The sequence below is a fragment of the Dromaius novaehollandiae genome, chromosome 1 (genome assembly GCF_036370855.1).
Source record: "Dromaius novaehollandiae isolate bDroNov1 chromosome 1, bDroNov1.hap1, whole genome shotgun sequence".
Lineage (NCBI taxonomy): Eukaryota > Metazoa > Chordata > Aves > Casuariiformes > Dromaiidae > Dromaius > Dromaius novaehollandiae.
Genome location: NC_088098.1, coordinates 24629591 through 24650948, shown reverse-complemented (window position 1 = coordinate 24650948; position 21358 = coordinate 24629591). Strand labels below are relative to the sequence as shown.

The 21358-nt window shown below is 37.8% G+C and overlaps 1 protein-coding gene across 2 annotated transcripts in view; it reads left to right on the top strand.

The window, feature by feature from the left end:
• TES (testin LIM domain protein) overlaps positions 1 to 16573 on the top strand; it is a 30247-nt gene extending 13674 nt beyond the window's left edge. For both annotated transcript variants that reach the window (XM_026097357.2, XM_026097358.2), the window contains exons 3-7: positions 7973 to 8225; positions 9276 to 9611; positions 12957 to 13172; positions 13688 to 13846; positions 15083 to 16573. In XM_026097357.2, the coding sequence (XP_025953142.1) occupies positions 7973 to 8225; positions 9276 to 9611; positions 12957 to 13172; positions 13688 to 13846; positions 15083 to 15274 (1156 nt within the window). In that variant the 3' untranslated portion in view covers positions 15275 to 16573. The remainder of the gene's footprint in view (positions 1 to 7972; positions 8226 to 9275; positions 9612 to 12956; positions 13173 to 13687; positions 13847 to 15082) is intronic.
• Positions 16574 to 21358: the final 4785 nt, after the last annotated feature.

The following is a 21358-nucleotide window of genomic DNA, read 5'->3' as shown; positions in this document are numbered from 1 at the left end:
AAACTGTGACTCAGCATCACAGGTGGTGGCACATGTGTGCAAATGTCTAACTCTTTTTTCTATTATTATTTTTTATTCTACTGTTCAGACACTTTAAAAAGGTGTGCTCAGATTCAGGGCCAGGACTGCTTTGCAGCATTGGAACAGAGTATTGAAGTAGATAACCCCTTACGAATATATATTTCATCTTCATTGAAGTCAATGGTAGTACTTCTGTTGAAGCATTTGCATCAGTTTAATAAACAGTTGAAGTAAAAGCATCTCTATGCCTACAGTGAGAGAGATGACAAGAAAGAATGCTGTATCTCAGTAACGAAACGCTTTCTCAGCTTCTAGCCAAATGCATAACTTTTGATCTGGGATTTCAGTTAAAATTATCTTATCTGCATTCAAAAGAAGTTGAAACTTTGTATGCATCTGCAAATGATTTGGTGGGTAAGAGTGCGGAAAGTGTCAAATTTTAAGGAAGTTTATCAAATAGTATTTGACCTTGGATGATGCACTATACTTAAACCAATAAGAGCTGATGATCTTTGCAGTAAAGAGATTACACTGTGGTGTATGCCATTACTTCTGCAAGAACTTTGAATTCCATTAAGAATTCGTGTTTTACTGAAACCTGAACACACAGCTCTGGCTAGCTCAGTTCATTAGTTATCCTAGGTGTGCTTTGAAATGTAGTCTATTGATTCTGGGTTTTGAAGGGGGGAAAAAAGAGTCAGCACCAATTTCAAAGTGAATAGTCTACAAAGGATGTACAAATAAATGTCAGTAGTGTTAGCATATGCTAGCTGATGAAAGTAATTAAGTTTCTCCAATGCTACATGGCTACACTCATAACTGTATCCACAGCAGGCTTTTCTTTTGTAGGCGTTTTTACTGTAGTTTTTCCAACATAGCCAGAGTGGCAACAAATGCAGGTAATTCCTCAGACATATTAAATCTATACCCAAGTATTTGGTTGCAACTGAGAATGAATTTAGAAAATAACCTGTCAAAACAGACTGCAAAGATTTGTTTATGGAAGCTGGTGAGGTTATAGCTTCTCAGTAAGTATCCGTAATATGTCACTATAGAAACAAAATATAAATAATGGACTGGATGGTTCTGGTAGTGGTAATATCTTAAGGTGATCACAACTATCTACTAGTATATAAGACAGGAGTAGCTTATGGAAAGGCTTTTTAAAAAAAGTCACTGAGGTAGATTTATGGATGTAGTACAAGAAAAACCTAACAGAACACAGTTAACCTGTGTATATATAAGTACTTATATAAAACAATTTTAAAAAAGTGGGAATAGATAGTATTGTTATCTATAATTAGATGAGAAGTCATATCACTTTCTGCTTGAGAGATGGGGAAATACCAAGTGAAAGAAGATTAGGCCAATTAGCTTTTTTTCAACTTTCTTTTTGTTTTCTCTTATTCTTAGTTCTCATTATCAAGGGACCTTGTAATTCCTAGCCTATTCTTCATCAGGAAAGAAGTTGGAATAAAAAGGAATAAAATGCCTAAAGCAATGTGGTCACATAATAGTATGCTTGCCAAGTTAGAAAGTTGATCTCATTCAGTGTCTGTTTCTTGGGGTATGTGTTTTGGGTTTTTTGGTTTTTATTGTTTCACTAGGCTCCTGTGATTAGGGTCCCTTGTGGTAGATCCTGAATATGTAGCTTTTCAGAGCACGTGTTTTCTTATGAAGCGAGAGTCTGTAGACAGCAGAGGATTTAAAGAGCAAGTAAGGAAAAAGAAATATGAAAATAGTAATCCTGTCATACCAGCTGTTTAGCTGAGACTGAAGTTTTAATTTGGAAACTGGAATGCGTACACAATGGGGAGGCTGTAATATGCCTGAGATGCTTCTTCCTGGTATCAGATCAGTGTGGAATCTACCTCTGAAAAAATAAGTCTCAGCTTCTCTCATGTGGTGGGTTGGAAAATTGCTGTTCTACACTGCAGCTGCTTTGGGGGCAAAGAGGATGTAAACTGAAGTCAATTAAATCAACTCTGCATAAACAGTTTATAAAGGAAAAATATTAATATATGTTTTCTGTGTTAGATTTCAGGAGTCATCACGTAGACAGAAGGGGATGATTTGGAATATCTGTGTACTTAGCCATCAGAATATCTGTTTGCTTAGCTTAAAAAGCTGAAACTCAATTTTAGGTGGAAGTCAAACTAGCAGAAGTGGACAAGAATATTACCTTTGAATTGGTAATTAAACTTGAACTGCTTTTGGTAGTTCATGCTACGTTGTCTCATCTGTAAGAGACAGGTGTTGAACTAGAGATTGTGGCTAGAGAAGCTGTCAAAGTTGTGAAGTTTAACTGGGATAGCAATCGTTTGCTTTCATATTACTGTATCAGTAGCTTTTACTTGTAGCTGTGGCCTGTACAGGGTGACACTGCCCTCTCCTGGCTGGAGTGAAGCTGGTGACATAATTCTTACTCTCTACAGTAATACCCGATAACTCTGCCATGCTTCAGAGTGGAGTAGTGTAATTGGTCTTTTTATTTCTACACAAAAAAGCATAAATTCTGCCTTTGGGTAGTCATATTGGAAAGTGCAGGAAAGAATGCAAGTATATTCATGTGATATCAGGGTTTTACACAGTGTGACTACATCATATTCTTCTCTATAGCTGTAGTATTCAGAAAATACAATAGTCTTCTGAGGTGTAGGACACAGGAGAGCTTGGAGCTTGAGGGCTTTGAAGGTGCTATAACTCTTGGCCCTGTGTGTGGGATAATTATATAGATGCAGAACTGTTAAAATTGGCTGGTACGGAAATAGTGATAAACAAAGCCCGTATTAAAACTTGTTCCTTAGTTCTGAAGTTTTGAAAGCCTCCTGTTGTAAGCTAAATGCAAATTGCTACACCAAGCACCACAGTAATAATCAAATGGTGAAGAATTACCTGTTTTATCTCAGAGTATTAATAACTGTTTTGCTTTTAAAATTGCCCTTGGAATCAAATTTCCTTCCAAGTTTAGCTGAAACAGTAGGCAGGGTCTGAGTTCAGATATTAAAATGCCTTCAGCTTGCAGAATTGCCTCTGCAAAATTAGCAGGGAAAGCTGACTGCAAAAGAATACTACTTGCTATAGATTTTTCTTCTTTGGGAGCCTACTTCCCACTAGAGGGGGGTGTGGGACTGGAGACAAGCTCCAGCAAGCAGGAGAGAACATTCTGATTTATCTTAGTCATATCTACCGGAAAGTGCTAATTGTCTCCTGTGTGGCTTGCCAAGATCTTAAAAAGCTTCTGGAGACAAGAATCTTGAGCTTGGGAATGACCGCTGTCAGTGTCTGACTCTTCTGTGCCTATACAGTCCCTGGAAGGCAAAGATGGCTTAAAGTTGGCTTTAATATCCTTTGAAACTAAGGCTGTCAGGCAAGTGCTGAGGTATGGTTCAGAGCATTTACAGCTTACAATAGCTGCATTAATATCAAGTTATTGTAACAAAAGGGATCAAGGAAAGGGCTTTTTTTTTTCCCTTTTCACCTCTCCTCTATGCAGAGGACAGGAGGCTTATGTCTTTTGCCAAATATTTGTTGAGAGCTCCTTTGTGCTTGAAAATGTTTCCTGTCGCTATGAACTACTGCACAACTAGTGTAGAAAGGGTGACAGTCTGAATTATTCTTCCTCCATAGACCAAAACCTGCAAAAATAAGAGGATGGGCAAGATTTGGTTTTGGAGAAGGAACTGGAAATCCTTGATCCTTGTATTCTGTAGAAAGCCATGACATGGGAATTCACAAGCCTGAGAAGATAGGATCTATGTATCTTCCTTCTTCTCTTTTCTGCCTGCCCAAGACGTGAAAACAAGACACAATCCACTGTCTGTCTTTAACAGTGATGTGCAACTTTTAATTCCACAAATGCTGAACCTTCCTCCCTATCTATCCTGTTTTGAACAGGAAAAGCTTTCCAGCATGTGCAATATTCCTCCAGTCAAATCTTCTCTTCTTTGCTTAAGTCCTAGAGCTGCAAGCACATGAACAGCAGTCTCTAATTACTCCTCCAGTAGTAGTTTTGGTGAATGTACTCAAGTGTAAGAAAACTGGGGGAGATGGGGCAGCCTCCTCCTTTTCCTTCCCTGTTATCACCCCTCAGTGACAAAGCAGAGGGGGAGAACAAAAAAGTCTTGCTGGCTGTCTTCTAGGTGGGGTCAGGGGAGATGAATCTCTGTCTCTGTATGTGTATGTGTGTATATAATAGCATCTCTGTCTCTGTATGTGTATGTGTGTATATAATAGCAACTGGTTGTTCTGAGGTATTTGAGGTGCTCGCTTTAAAACTGAGACTAAAAACTAGGTTTCAGTTTACAGATAAACCTGTAAAGTAGGAGTTTGAGATAATAATGGGATGGGTTAACTGAAGAAAGATGGCTGTATCATAGCAAAGTAATAACCAGCTAATCTAGCTGAAGTAGAGGCAATTGGCATATTCTTCCTGCAGAAGGGACAGCTCCTGATGAACAAGACTGATGTGACAGCTTAGTGGAAGAAGGTATGTTTAAATTGAGAAGAATACTCTTTATTGCAAGTAGTATGTGTAAATGTCAACTGGATATCTTTGGATATCTCTGGGAATTATTAAAGAAAGGGGATTATAAGTCAGGACAGAAAGCCTTTTCTGGCTCTTAGCAGCATACCAACATGCTCACACAGCTGAGATCCAGTTGAGATTTGGGGAGCAGGGGAAACAGCAGCAGCCTTGGGGACTCCCCTGTGAACTTACCAAGATATGCTGACATCAGCTGTGACTTGGCATCCTCCAAATTCTTTCTGGATTGTTTTCTCCTGCATTTGGAGACTTGGATTATCAGGAAGCCCTAATGACAGCACCACCCCACTTGTAGCTTTGTAATGTAGCCCATGTAACAGCATCTTGCAAACTGAACGTAGGCAGAGTCCTGCATCAGCCATCTGTTCTATAAATCATTAGAGCAGCCTTAAAGAAAAGGCAGTGCCTGACCTCTAATTCAGGCCTCGCTATTCAAAGAGCAAGGAGAAAATATTAGACTGAAATGTGCACAGTCAGTTTCTTAATTCAAACAAGCTTGAGATGGATGGGTGGAGGGGGGACATCAGGTGAAAATCAGGATGATGATCTCATTCTTTTCAATTAAAATATAAACCACAGGAGTTTTATGACAGTTTCACAGTAGGACCCAGGAAGGATCTGAGGACAAGTTGTATGCTTTCATTTATTTACAAGTATTTCTTCACCAATTTGTCAGGATAATAACAAAAAAAAAAATAATTTCAGTATTTCTGAAAGTTGTGAGATGTGTTAAGCCTTCAAAGTAGCATTGAGGATAAAAGCTGTTGAGTCAGGGTGCTTTCCCATTTGGAAATGGAAACTGGCTCTCAAAAATATGTTATGCCTGAGAGAAAGGTCTGTATTGGAAAATAGCTGTGCCATTTCAGGACTTAAATTGAGCAAGAGTAAGATGCCCTTGTGGCTCTTTCAGCATGTGTAGAAACTTCAGTGGAAGGGTAGCAATTCCTGCACAGCTTGCTGGGGATAGCTCTTAAGTCTCCAGACTGAGTGCTCCTTCACTTCAGCTGAGTGCTTGCTATATAGACTGATGAGAGCTAGACAAACTGTTACACCACTGTTGTGACCACGTAGGCAATACATTGAAGTATTTTCATTCAGATTTGTTTGCAAGCATAGTAGTTCTGAACAGCAGGATTACAGAACTACACTTTACTTGCATCGATCTGTGAAGTTTGCCTGAGAACCTCTGTTCACTCACGTGTTATATTAGAGCACATCCTGTCAAGAGGCAAGGCTAAAATCAGGTCTTATTATTGCTAAAGGTTGCATTAAAGTGGAGAAAATATCTGGTAAAAAATTGCTTGAATGAAATAAGTGCTTGAAGTCAAGTTTCAGGCACACCATGGGGCATATAACTGCACGTTAGTCACTGATGTATTAATGAACTAAACTCAGAAAAAGGAAGGTCTGATACTGCCAACTACCTTCAGGTTGTGAAGACAATTAGGAGCTGGTAATAAGTGTGCATGTGATTATACCTTAAAAGATGAGCAAACTGAACATAAATTGCTTTCTTATTCTTTTAAATAGCCCAAGTATTATCTCAGGGACTTGTGTAGAGTGATGCTGACTATCATAAAGAATTTGATATTGCAAGTGCTTGAGAGTTGCATAGTATCTCTAATATAGAGAGATACTATGTACCTATGCCTAACATATTTAGGCTTAATGGGCTATGCTTGTCCATGTTTGAATGTTTTATTAAGCTGGGAGATTGCAAAGTGCTTAGTGTTTACTCAGTCACAGATTCATAGATAAGTGTTAATTTTGAAATTTGTGCCTCTTGTTTTTCTGTCATGGGGGTGAGTTGGAAATCATACAAACCATCAAATAGCACATGTATAATTTTTTTATATATATATAATATATGTAAAAAAATTTTAACTCTGATTATTGACCTTTTGTAGAAGTTCTTGTTACACAGGGGTATCTGTCCTCCTTGATATTGTTTTGCTGACTGTTTCTAGAGTGACTGATTTTGAATAGCTAAGTTGGATAATCACATGACCAGGGCTGTATGTGTCACAATAAAATGTTAGTAAACATTGTAAACCAGGGTACCTCTGGTCATGTATAGTGTGTATATTTGGGGCTGGTCACTTTCTTATGTCTATCGTGTGATCAACTCTATGTAGGTCCTCTTTCCTCCTCCCTTCTGTCGTTTATTGGGCCTGTGGCAGTCATGGCATGTTCCTGCAGTGTGGCAGGACATGTACTTGTTACATGCCTTAAGATAAGGTGTGCATCTTTCCTTCAAGATTTTTGGAAAGCAAGGTGTAGATAATCTGAGTGTTAGATGGATTCTGGTGGGTAGGGTTGAAAAGCATTTTACAGACATCTGTTTTATGTTACTCACTACATAAAGAATAGATAATGAGGTAAAATACTGCTTGTTCAAGCTCAACAGAGATCCAGAAGTTGGATCAGTTTTCTTAGGATGCGTTGAAGTTCACTTCTAACGTCACTGATTCCATATACTATGGCTTGAGTGGAAGCTCTAGGAAATCCGTTAATAAACAATACATTAGCTTGTCTAATTCAAGGTTTTGCTTATTATATGTGAATTTTTAATTATGCTTAAATTAATACATTATGATCCAAAACCCTTTAATCAAAGAAGTTCAAATGTGTTATGTGTTGTATACTAAAGAATAATTCCATTTATATCTGAATAAGTAGAGCCTTCTACCTTTTAAAGTTATTATCTGTGGAAATTCTCTGTACAGCATGTACCAGAGTACCTTTGACTTGGTTCAGAGCTGTTTGAAGGGCTTTGTCTGTATAAGCAAATTGCTCTTCTGTCATCTTCTGTCCGGAAGTTCAGCATTTAAGAGATCTTGGTGCAGTTGTACTTTACATATGGCTGTATGCATTTTTTTTTCCTTTCTAGGAAAACAAAACATTATAGGGCTGCAAGCAAGTGTTTTGAGTAATTGGCAAATAGGCATAGTGGAGGAAATAGTACAGAATGTGAAACTGAGTGTATAAAGAGAGCCTTACAAACTGAAAGCCTAACTAAATGATCACTGGCTATCATGTGGGTGCATTTAGGTCATAACTGATCAATGACTCCCCATAATAAATCTGATAGGTGGGTGATAAGACATGTATGTGCAAGGTCTGTACTGTAGCTTCACTGAAAGAATGATGTTTTATTAACAAGTGCTAATGTAAGTGGTAAATATCTCTGTGATCATCATCTTGGTAAACAAAGGATTTAACAGAAGAAATCAAGAATATCCTCAAGAGGTCTTTGAAAAATTGGAGAACAATTCATATGCCCTTACCAAAACACTGAAAACAAGGTTTGAGATTCCCAGTGACGACATTACTGTGCATGCAGCTAGTGTGAGATGTAGTTTGCAGCTGAGTTTATAACTTTGCTGCTATTTCTCTGAATTTCAGAAAAATATGCCGCAACTGCAAATGTGGCCAGGAAGAGCATGATGTCCTCACAAGCAATGAGGAAGATCGGAAAGTGGGGAAACTCTTTGAAGATACAAAATACACAACCCTTATTGCAAAGCTGAAAAATGATGGCATTCCCATGTATAAACGTAATGTGATGATACTGACTAATCCAGTGCCAGCCAAGAAGAATATATCCATCAATACTGTCACTTATGAGTGGGCTCCTCCTGTTCAGAATCAGACACTTGTAAGTCAAAGCTGCTTTTTCTTTGTGTTTAAGGCAGGGGTTGATAGGAGATGAACAAGTAGAGTTTATCAAAAGGATAAATTTGCCTCTTGTAGCTCCTCTGTATGGACTACTTCAAATATTTTTATTTTTTCTTAAGAAGAAAATAAGAAATGTTATTTGTAAGTCCTCTGGAGTGCAGTTTCTCTAATCTGCCTTTTTTAGTAGAACTTGAAAAAACTGGATGGAGTGTGGGTTTAAAATTAAAAAAAAAAAAAAAGCCGTTGTTTAAAGTTAAGGGGGAACACTGGCTTGCATATAGCTTTTACTGTATATGGTAAGAAAAAGTTCAGTGTTGACATCCAAAGGAAAAGCTCGCTTCCAGTATGTTTGCAGCTCAAATAGATGAGACAGTAGATAGCCTTCTGAGGATTTTGCTTCAGTTTTCAGGCTTTAATTGTTAACTTACTGTACTGCTGGGTTTTGTGATCCATGCTAGAATCATATTAGCTCTGACCTGCCTCTCTAAAATATTGTTTTTCAGGGAATGAATTAAACATTCCAATCTAAATTCACTGTTGCTTAACATTCAGTTACAGTTTTCACTTCCTAGGCTTGTCCTTGCTTTATTAAAATGAAGCTTTCTTCTTTATTTGGCTAGAATTATTTCTGCAATGGGCTGTGTGCCTCAGGCAAGATATTTCAGCTTCTACTTCTTAAAGCTATCCTGATGATCAGTGGGTTTTTTTAGACAGTTTAAGAGACAGAGTGCTATGTAAATGTTAATTACTGTTCAGAGTTATTACTTCTCAGAGTAAGTATTCTACACATTGTAAAAGTCATAAAAGAAAGCCTGTCCCTTATGCTGGGAAGAAGCCAATTAATGTGCCTGCTGTATTTTTATCTGCATCTACTATGTTTTGGGAGCTTAGTGTTTACGGAAAGAACCTTGTTTTTGAGAAATTTGGCTGTCTCTAACAACAATAGAGCTGATTTTAGTCATTTGTTTGTTTTTAAAAGGATGGGTCTATAGCTGAAGTGGCATCTGATGTCTAATTCCTCTTGGTTTAGGCTAGACAGTATATGCAGATGCTTCCAAAGGAGAAACAGCCTGTTGCTGGCTCAGAAGGCGCACAGTACAGGAAGAAACAGTTGGCAAAGCAGCTGCCCGCTCATGATCAGGATCCTTCAAAATGCCACGAGCTATCTCCCAGCGAAGTGAAGCAGATGGAACAATTTGTGAAGAAGTATAAGAACGAGGCACTCGGCGTAGGAGATATCAAGCTTCCTGGTGAGGTGGAAGCTAAAGCTACCGAGAAGAATAACGTGAATAATGGTGACAGAGGCACCTCAGCTGCTGTAGGAGCAATGGAGGGCAAGTCAGCAGATCAGAAGGCATCTCAGTATGTAAGTATGAGAAATGAAAGGTAGGTTACCATTTGAGTGTTCTCTCTGGTCATTTTAATCCAATTAACATTGTTAATTTGGAACGCTAAGAATATGGGGAGAGAAAGAAGGAAGGGGGAATTGGAAATGTGTGTTAGTGTTTGCTCAGAACCCTTGACTGCTAACAGTATTTAGTAAGCTGCAACAAATAAACAACTTCCTAGATCATCTATCCATGCCCATTGCACAAAATGTTAGCTGGGAGATACAGTATAGCAGGATGGCCTTTGCAGAATAATAATGAAGAAACTTGTATAGTCTTAAGGACTGATTGCTCCACTCTTCAAGAGTTTAGTTTAACCTTGGTAGCCTGTGTTTTCTTCGTCCTTCTTGGAAAAGCACTGAGATTACACAACTGATGAGTTGTCTTTAAAATGAAATTAAGAAATAGTAAAGTTACACCTCTCCCTCCCACCTGCAGCAAGCCAGGCTCTATGATTGCACAACCGCTCTGTTGACTAGCCAGCTGTTCAGATCGATATTTTTTTTTCCCTTTGGCATGTAATTTTTGTCTTGAAATAGCTCAACAAAAATGAGTAATGGAAAATTACCCTGTTTTCACTGATATTGCTAAAACTACACTTATGTCAGAACTGCTTTATTATATCCTGCAAACTTTTGCTGTGCATGTCTCAGCTACCTATTTATGAATCCTAAATAGGGGCACAATAAGTGAAGTACCAAATTAAAGTAGCTTCTTACCAACAATTCCTTAAGCCATTCTTCACTCTTCCATTGCTTTCTGGTAGTAGACTTTCACTTCAGGGTGGCAAAAACTCCTGTTACTTGATTTCCAGAAGTGTTACTGTTTTGTGCTCTTTTGAGTCCCAAAATAAAAAATGATTTGTCTCTAGGTTACTTATGGGAAAAAATGAATATTCAAGTTCTAGATAAAGATAAAAGTATATCTGTTAACATAATTTTAGCATATGTCTTTCAGTGAGTGTGGGGTTTTTTTTGTGTTTAACCAACCGACTATATTTCATCTGGCACACTTCGGATGGAATATGAAGTGAACACTTAAAATTTAGCTTTGACCATCTCTACTTGCTGTAATCGGTCATCATCTGTGCCAAACTGGTCTGGTTATCTGTGGCTACTTTCAGAATTGAGTTATTCTGTTATTTTCACCATTTTCTTTTCTTGGATATTCTGACATTATGTAGTCCTTAAAGAGTTATTTCATAATGGCCTGATAGATCACTGTCATTTTGTGCAATTCAGCTTTTTCTGCTGAGTTACCCTAGTTTCATCACAGCAATTCTTCACTTACCTCCTTGAGTAAAGCCTACAGAAACGTACACCTTAGATTGTACCCTGCTGGCCAACTGATTTGGACTGCCTTAAGTCAAGGGAGTTCATGTCCTTCCTGTTGAATAATTGTATCAAAAGGTGCTTTGGTTTTACATTACACTTTTTTTTTTACTTCCTAAGAAGTTTGGGGTGAAGGGAGGGTTAACTCAGCTACCTGACTGAGCAAGGCTGCTGTAGTTTAGGCCAGACACTTCTTATCACTCTTCGTAGTGACCTAGGAAGACGTTTAAAAGCAAAACAGTGTGCTTTTGAGTTGCTTATATGTTTTTAGGTGCTAAATGTACCCCTATTACCTAAATAATATGCCTAAGTTCTCATTATTTTTAAGGATTTTCTGTGACTTCTGCTGTGGGGCTGAATATGCTACTGGGTTTAGCTGAGAATATCTAAATTTTTTTCTCTTAAGCAGCTCAGAACCACAGACACAGAGCTGACGAACACTTAACAGGAGAATCATTTTCCTTGTTTACACTTTTTTTTCTATCCATTAGTTCTGCATCTTTGTTTTCCAAATTATTTGTCATCAGTCATCTTCCTGACTGAGTCTGAAAGTATGTATTCTTTGGCATCTCTTGCAAGTTCAATGCTTTAAAGCAGACTGCATTTAAAAAAAAAAAAAAAAAAAAAGTGAATTTATAGAAATGGACTGCAGTTCTCTTAGCATGAGATTAAAAAAAAAAAAAAAAGGTCTCCACTGGTGATGTAAATCTACCTATAATACTTGTCTTTGTAATAATGACATTGTTTCACTATGATTAAAAGCTGAATAACAGAAAAATGGATACTCTGCAGAATAAGTGTTACCTTTTTTTAAAGTAACTATTAGTAGCTATTTTCTTTGCCTTTTAGTCTTCTAAGGCTGAGGATGCTATGAGTGATGGGTAAAAGTATCATCTTGTGTTGCTCAGGGTCATACTACTAAACTTGCCAACTGACTTCTGTGAGAGTATGAGTTCTGGAGCAGAAAGAAGACTCAAAAAGCTTTAAAAATGTTTTTATACTTCCCCTTTTATTTGTTTGATAGACTGTTCTCTCTACCCTTTTGATGTATTTCCCTCTGTATTTTAGAATTGTTCATCTGAAGCAAGTGTTAGAATCTGACCAATGGACTTTATAGCTGAGACTTTCTTTTAATATTTAAAAGAAAAAAAAAAGTCCATTAGGGGCTGGACTTGTAGTAATGTAGATTGTGGAGGGAACCATCCCAGAACACTCAGCCCAGTCCTCAGACTGATTGGACTGCAGGAAATGCAAAATCAATGATTAAACCATAGATTAAACTGTTTCAGTTACATAAGCCACCTGTGTTCTTTGACTTGATGACAAAATCCTCTCTGTAAGAAGGTATAGAGCAGAAGATCATCTATGAACTTCTGGGGGACTATTTGTAGTGTAGTATGTTCATAAAATTTTTAGTTATTTTTCCATAATTGCTTTCCTCATCCCAAGATGGTTAATCACAGCATATTGGACAATAGCCAAAAGTGACTGAGCAGCCCTAGAATGCAGCCTTAAGCAGAATGAGTTTGAACAGTAATAAATTTTTCCTCATTGGTGATGGTGATAAGGCTTGATCTTCTCATGACCTATAAGTACACAGCTGTTTTCTTGTCACGTATTCCAGTCTTAGTCTAGTCAGTTAGCTTTGATGGAAGTTCCTTATTCTTAAGCATGTGAGCCTCATAAAACATAACATGAATTTTAATTATCTCTTGGAATCTTTTATAGGAACTGGACCGTAATTCCAAGAATGCAAGTATAGCAAAATGTAATAATCCACTTAACTAGTGCTATGTCAGTGTGTAAATCATCTTGAATTGCCTAGTTAAGCCTGTACTGTGGCTTCATGTCATATTATCTGATCATGGAGGTAAAGTAATGCTTTAATTTCAGTCTAGGAAAATGGAATTTTTGAAACACGTAGGTAACATATAATTGCCGTAAACATATCTCTTCATAGAATTACTTAATTTTGTAATAAATTATTTCCAGTTCTGCTATCGCTGCAAACTGAACATGAAAGAAGGTGACCCAGCTGTCTACGCAGAGCGTGCTGGGTATGACAAATTGTGGCACCCAGCTTGTTTTGTCTGCTGCACTTGCAGTGAACTTCTAGTAGACATGATCTATTTCTGGAAGAATGGTAACCTGTACTGTGGAAGACATTATTGTGATAGTGAAAAACCTCGCTGTGCTGGATGTGATGAGGTAGGAAAGATCCCAGTCCTTTGTTTTAAAACACAGGTTTGCCATTCTGAAAACTGAATGTGATTTGAAGTGAAGTATTTCAGTACAGGGGATGATGTCCCTGCACCAGTCTTAGCTGTTTGCAGTTACATGTCGGCTCTAGTTCCTTGCAATGGACACACTGCATTTGGGAAAATCCACAGTTTTGTTTTGGATTTGGGGGTCTTTTTGTGCAGTCTGCAAGGATGAGTATGTAATACACAAACTGTTCCCTCACAAAGGGACACTAGGTGGAGTGCCTTACTACGGTACACCTTATGCAGACTACAGAAAACAGGCTGCCTGATGTCTTTGGCATTTACTATTCACAATAAATGAATGGGAAGGTTTTGGAAACAAAGTCAAACTAACACATTCACTTGTGGTGTGGAAATAACTACAGTTACTGGGAAGTTACAAAACATCCTGAGGCTATCTTTATTGAAGGAAATACTATTCAAATGCATGAATTAATGTTTGTTGTATTTTCCTCATAGCTAATATTCAGCAATGAATATACCCAAGCGGAAGGTCAAAACTGGCATCTGAAGCACTTTTGCTGTTTTGATTGTGATTGTGTTTTGGCTGGGGAAATCTATGTAATGGTGAATGACAAGCCTGTCTGTAAACCATGCTACATGAAGAACCATGCTGCGGTAAGATCCTTGCAGGTGTATTGGTGCTATGAAAGAAAGGAGTGTACCTATGGAGCATGAAACTTCTACTTTTCCCTAGTGTGAGAGTATCTGAAAAATGGGAATTGAATGCAAATTTGGGCCCAAGTCAGGCATTCTCTCCCCTCCCTCCCCTTGAAAGAAACTTTATAAGCAGCCAGGTATTTTGTTCTTTCCTAAACTTGATCTAAAACTAAGGAGTGTGGGGGTTGGATGGGGTGTCTGAAAATGGACGTAATTTTTTCTAGTGATGAGGCAGGGTTGTCTAACAGGATGAGTGAAATATATATTGATGAGTAGTGCAGCTAAAAATCTTGTTTATGTCAATTATGGCTAATTGTGACCAGTGGGATTCAAATTCATGATTATTTGGTCTGTTAAAAGTCAGCAGTGGCAGCTACAATCTAGGCACTTCATTATTTTGTGTGTATTTCTAACTACGAGTTGTAACAAAGCAGACTGACAATAAAGCTGGAGTTTTGGGAAAGCATGGTAGTTCTTAATTCCTACGTATGCTAGGAACTCTATAATCCAGGAGCTGATTAGTCTATTTGTCTCTACCAATTAAGCAGCTATTTGTTGAGAGTTCCGTCTAATCTGCATCTAGATTGTTTATACAGTTAATGGAGAGAAACTGTTATCTCTAGCCAGCTAGAGAGTGTTAAAGCTATTCTGAGGTAGGTGAGAGGAGCTCATCTTTTAGAGAGACTTTTTTCTCTTCATTAACTGTCTTGAGATTTAGATGATGACTTTTGGCAGCCAAAGCTACATGAGATGAATTACATCTAAAACTTTTCTAGAAACCTTTAATTCTGTGGCATGGTTTTACACCTGCCAATGCACAAAAAGATATTTTTTTAACTTGTCTTTTGAAATGTATCTTTTAATATATGAAAATCTATGGTTGTGTTTGGCATAACAAGCTCTTATACTGTTTTGGGCATTAGAAGGTCATCACCACCATAATGGTCTTGAATTTAATTCCGGCAACAACTGACTTCTGTGCATTTTGTTATTTTGTCTGCTAGCCTTCAATTTGCTTGAAAACTTTGCTTTAGAAAAGCAAAAAATCAAAAGCCAGAATTTTAGTTAAAAATCTTTTAACACCTGTCTATTATCCTGTTAATTTCCAAAAAAATCCAAGAATTTCAGCTTTTCCTGGAATTGTGGAGAGGATGTCTATGCTTTATTTAAGCTTTCATTCTTTTAACTGATCAGATCTGCCAAGGCTGTCATAATGCTATAGATCCGGAAGTTCAACGTGTGACGTACAACAACTTCAACTGGCACGCTACTCAGGAGTGCTTCTTGTGTTCCTGTTGCAGCAAGTGCCTAATTGGCCAGAAGTTTATGCCAATAGAAGGAATGGTCTTTTGCTCAGTGGAATGTAAGAAAAAGATGATGTCTTAAGAGAAAGAAGACATACACAAAACTAAGTGTTGCTGTGTTCCAAAGTCTCTTGCATTTCTACTGTAAAGTATATAGTACTGGGGCATTTAAAGGTATTGAAAGTATTAAACAGCATTTTCCCAAAGACTTTTTTTTTAAATGAGTAGAAAACATGCTCTGTAATCTTCAATCCTTAGCTATGATAATATTTTCCTCTTTGGGATTTTGTTCCTGAGTCTTTATGTAAAATGTTTTTCTATCACAGAAATATAGGAAAAAAGTGTTACAAACTGTATACAGGTTAAGGGAGCTCTTCACCACGAAGGATCTTTTTGCTATGTCTTGTTTAATAGAAGAAAATGTGAAATATGCTCCCTTTTTTCTTCCTATATGTTAAATGATAAATATAGCTCTTACACTTTGACAAATTAATTTATCATTTTTAATAATCTCCCTGCTTTCATCAAGCACTTTAAACAAAATGATCAACTTCACTGCCACATGCATTTTTGTTCACTAGACCTCAAGCAGGCAGGGAGAACAAAGTTTAAATAAATAAATAAAAGGTTGCCTGTAACTGCTTGCTCTTGCTTGCTCATTGTTGACACACAGGCTATTGAGGGATAGTGAGTACTCTAACATCTAGTTTATGGAGTACCTAGAAAAACAATCTTAGCTCATATTACTCTTTTTTTTTTTTTTTCTTGCAACTTTTCTTACCTAGAGATGTCTTCATTTTATAAAGATTAAAGTTACTTTGATTTTTGTTTTTGGGGGGGGGGAGATGATTATTGAAGTTCTTGCCCAAAATAAGAAAAAAAATTTTTTTTGACTTGTCTTGGTGGGTTTCATTTTTGTTCTTTCAGAACTGATTTCTGTTTTTATGAATGTTCTTTTCATAAATTGTGCCTTCTGTCAGAGGGATGTGGCACAGAATAGCATATGTATTTCTGAGAATGTCGTTCTACAGAATAGCATATGTATTTCTGAGAATGTCATTCTGCAAAAGGAAACCAAAGCAGAAAAGTCTTCCCATGAGACTTCCAGTATTTGAGTAAAAAAAAAAAAAAAAAAAAGATTGGCTGTATACTAGCTTTTTAGCTTACTAGAGAAACCAAATGAATTGTTTCTTGTGGTTCCCTTTCTTAAGGATTACAGTGAAACTTTAACTATCTCTCTGAGCTAAACAACAAATGGAGAGTCTTCAACCTTGGAGAGGGAGGTGGGGAAAAAGACTATGCAAGTTTTATGTTCAGCTCTCTTTTTAAGCTTTATGATGCCTATGTTGTAACACTTGAAAATAAAAATTAGTGTTGCTCACTTGATGTCTGCTGATTCTGTTCTTGTGGGATTTCCTTTGCTGGCTGGGAAGCACAAAGTAGAAGAAGAACCTCAAGGACAAGCAGAAATTTGGGAACACAATCTCTCACACATCTTAGCACTCGCAATATTATGTAATGTTATCTTTGTGCTTATGGGTGTTAAAACAATTGGTCTTGTTCAAACAAAATATACAACTTAAATTTAGTGTGAATTTACTTTGTTCACATAGAAGATTCTATTTTATGACATAAGATTGAAAGTTTTGAATTTACATGGGTGAGGTAAGGGGCTGAGAAAATACTCAAGTGCTTTGTGATCTGTTGAGTACTGCAAAACTAATAACAGAGCACAAGTGTATATTGTCTTAATGGAGATCTAAACTTCAGGTCCATGTTCTGGAAGCCTGTACAGCCTTTCTCTGCTGTCCTTAGAATGTCTCAAAAAGCACATGTCTGTCAGCTCATATCCATGAGGCTGGACTCCTGCCATGTTGAGTGAAGGTGTTTCCATTTTCCCAAAGTGTTCCTTAATCCATACCTGGACATGCTGTGGGATTGCTATCCCCTGTGGGGAAGGGAGCAAGGCTTCCCTAATGATCATCTACAAAGATGGCTTTATAGGGTTTGGATTTTACTTGTCTTGAGTAGATCTGTCCTCGCCTGCTTGTGACCATCTGTTCTGTGAGCTGCAGCTGATATTTGTAACTTTCTGTGGAAAGCTGTTGTGCAATTTCCTCTTCCCTGCCATCCTCCCCATGTCACAAGCACCACCACTTAGCTGTGATTGCTTGCACTCATGGTAGCCCTATATCCACTTTTAATTCTGAAGCTTGTTCAATGCAGTTTTGTTTAATAAAAGTTATTTCTGCATAACCTTAAGAGGATGAAGAGCATTACCTCAGCACTTAGCACTGCTGTGTTATAGTCCATCTTCTGGGACTCGCTGTTTCTATGCCTCTTGAAGCATATGAGCTTGCTGTCTTTAGCTAGTTCTGTTACTAAGAAGTCTAATCCCTTTGGCATGCACCTTTCCAGCTCTTTTCTCTAGAACCTGGTGCCTCTAGCTGTACAAGTAGACAAAGTTTAATCTATATCCCAGCAATAACTGGGAAGGGCCATGTCATAAGTCAAGTGTAAGGTGCAGAAGGAGGATACAGAGGGGAGACAAAGGTAATGCTGTGTGACTACACAATAAATTAGGGAATAATTAGGAGTGCTAAATTCCTTCCTATACTCATTAGGAGAACTATTTATGTTCCTTTCAAGGTAATGCTTACAATGTTAGCTGAAAGAAAATGTCAACATCTTGAAGCTCCAAAACAAGCACTGAGGAGGTTTTCATTCTGTCACTACCATAATAAAAACAATGTCATAACACTTTAAATCATGGAGAACCCTATGCATATATTTGTCTTAGCAACCTAAGACTAGAAAGTGGATGTTTTTGCATACTTCAGTAATACAGGTTGCTACTCTGCAGATGAAATTCTGAACCTCAAATATGAAAGTAAAATTCTACTCTTGAGAGTCTACTCTTTGATAAGAGAACCTTATAAGTATTTGGTCATTATAACTGCTGTCACCCCCTTTTCAGAAAGTTAGTTGACTGGAAGAGCCAATGTGAAGAAGCACTAAGCCAGCTCTATTTATTGTGCCACCACCAGTTATCTTATATGGTTTTAAGTGATTATAGTGTAAGTACTAAATAAAGACAAAGCGACTCACAACAGAGGATAGGTTTGGCTGTAGAGCCTTGTAATCAATATGCATGAGAAGGAAAGGCCTAAACTTAACATTCAGGAAGTAACTTTTTGCTTGTCTCATCCTGTTATGTGAGTATTGAGACACTGTATGTCGCTGAGACTCTAAGTTTGTTTTTAGAGTAGAAGCGTGCTTCTGACAATTGTCTGTGAAGAATGACTAGGATTATACAGTACAACAAGCTAACACTAGGAATTGGACAGAAGTGGGGTGGGAGATGAGCATGCCTCAGCCATCACTGAATCAGCAATAGAGAAATTATTCAGCAAGCTGGCTTCCTCACAGGTTTGAACGTGCTTGCTTACCCTTCTTTCCTCACTGTTCTGTATATCTGACAATCTTACAGCATTTGTATATACTACCTTGAAGATTTTATTATACCATGTATGCCATGTCACCATCAGTTCTGGACAGTGACTTGAAATTCCTCAAAACCATTATGAGCCACCAGATGAAAAAGTCTGCCTCAAATTACTAATACGTTTTTTTAAGTATACCTGCCACCAAAGAAAATATAAGTGGGAAAGCAGAAATATTGAATGTGTTGAGCAGAGTTTAACTAGTTCTGTTGAGGTTTAGGAAGAACATGGTCATTCGTACTTTTCTGAAGTTGCAATGAACAAGGCAATGCAAAACAAGCTTCAGAAGAAACTGAAAAAAGTTATGATGCGCAGATGTTTTGTTGTACTGGAGGTGCTAAAATAGAATTCATTATATAGTAATGCTGTGACTCTTAAGTCCTGCACTAGATGAGAGTTTTAACACTTTTTGGAGAAAGCACTTACATTCTCTCTCTTCCAATAGGTGTGTGTGCATGTATATGCATATAAAATCAACATGGTTTTATGTATCTATAGACACATAGTTAAGTTCTTTCTGTGGATTAGACCAAATAGCTGTACCTGATCGATAAATCCTCACATGTACTTGTATATTCTAGCACAGGTAAATAGTTTTGAGGATTCATGTATGACATATGTTATATGTATTTTTCCAGTCAGGAGAAAACGAGAGCTGAACCTGTTTTGTGGTGGAGCAGTGTACACTCATCTATGAGGGCAGCCTTGTCCTGAAGTACTTCGTGTGAGGCTATCACTACTGTGGTTATCGTAGCTCTTTATATCATTTTTATACATCATCAAGGGTTAATAAAGGATTTCAAGTAGAACTTGTTCTTCTTGGCATACAGGAGGATCTGTGGACATCAATTTAATTGCAGTCAAGACTGTTACAGCAGATAGATACAGTACTTTAGAACTGTTAGAGAAGACTATGGACAGTGTGTCAGGGAGGTTCTCTTCAAGGTGTCCTATTCAATCTGCTGCGTGACCTAGGACGCTATGCTTGTTCTTTACCAATTTTTTTTTTTTGTAGGTTTTCCTCTTTGTTTCCTACTGGAATAATACCTATTTGCAATTATTGTCTAGCTTAAGCTATTGCAGCAGATGGCACCAAAGAGGGCATTCTGTCACTGACCTAACTGGGACACCTGGGAACTTGACTTTTCTGTTCCATATGGCAATAGCAGTCAACCTTTTCAAACTTCCCCTAAAATCACTAGGATTCTTATGCTTCTAACACTCCCTGAAATTTTGGAATTTGTCTAGTGTCCAAAAATTATAGACAAGTTGAAATGCCATTGAGATGAATGTTAAGTTCTGCGTCACTTAACCTGTCTGTAATCTTGGCTAGAGCTTCTGGATACTGCAGAGCCCAGTGACACGATGCCTGTTGTACAAGTGTTGCAATGCAACCTCTTCAGGTCCCTCCTGAGAATAAAGGAGCGCTATGATGCTCTGAGCATGCATGCCTCCCGCTGCTCTTCATGAGATATCTATACACATGCATGTGAAGGGCTTTTAGCACTTACATTTTAACCTTTTCCGTAATCACTTTAAATCTATATAGCAAAATTTATTTCTGTATTTCATTTAATTCCAAACTGCTAGTGCATTAATTGGAGTCATTACAGTCTAGATGAAGCAAAGGTGGTAATGCCACTGTAGCTCTTACTGTACAAAGAACAGGGTTTTCCTTATCCTTTGAGGCTCACTGCTAAAATAATGTGTCTTATATAAAGTCCAGGCAAACCATTTTCCTTCTGGAGGATGACGTAAAATCAATGCTGCATCAGTTCTATATAGGACGGTATTCTGGAATGCACCTTCGCATGCAGATAGAGTTAGCTTTGGATTTTATGCAACTGTTACTAAGAAATTTTACTATACATTATACTTAAGGAAAGGTCATCTTCATGGTCTGTGAAGACCAGACTGGCAAAGGCTTTGCCAAAACCATGGCATCTGTAAAAGAATGAAGCTAAAGAAATTCATCTTTGAGTTACGAATGTTTGTAGATGGTAGGAATAACCTGTAACTTTTACTGAGATTAAGGTTACATGCAAGGCTTATTATAGTTATTTTTATGCTAGAAAGAAAAGAAAAGCACACCTTAAGTAGCTTTAAATATATATAGTACACACACGCACACAGATATATATATGTTATATATATAGGATATATGTAGAAGATATATGTAAAAGATATGTAACTGTAACCTCTGGAATCTAATGTCTATGTCTGTTAAAAAACTGTGCTAATGAGCAAAGCTAATACAGCAAATTCCCCTTTTTCCTACTGAATCCTAGATATGGAGTGTCATGGAGCGCAGTTGTTGGCGTGAAGCAAAATTGTTGGGTTTGTTGGAGTAACAACCCTCATCACAAAACTGTTTGTTTGCAATCAGAACTGACTTGAGGTGCTTGGAAGCTCTAGACCATCCATTCACAGAAGAATGGGTGAGGTGGAGGTGGGAGGGTGATAAAGCTTGGTTTAGCAAACTCTGCTTGTGGCAGCCCAGGGGAGGAACAGTGAGGCAGCCAGCAGCAGGCTCTTCGAGGGCACAAGGGCGCAAGGGCAGTCCTTTAAGACTGGGATGGACAGAGCCAGGATGAGGCTGCAGCAGCTCAAGGGCAGAGACTCGTTCCAACAATTTGAGGTCATTGTCTGCACAAGAATTTTCA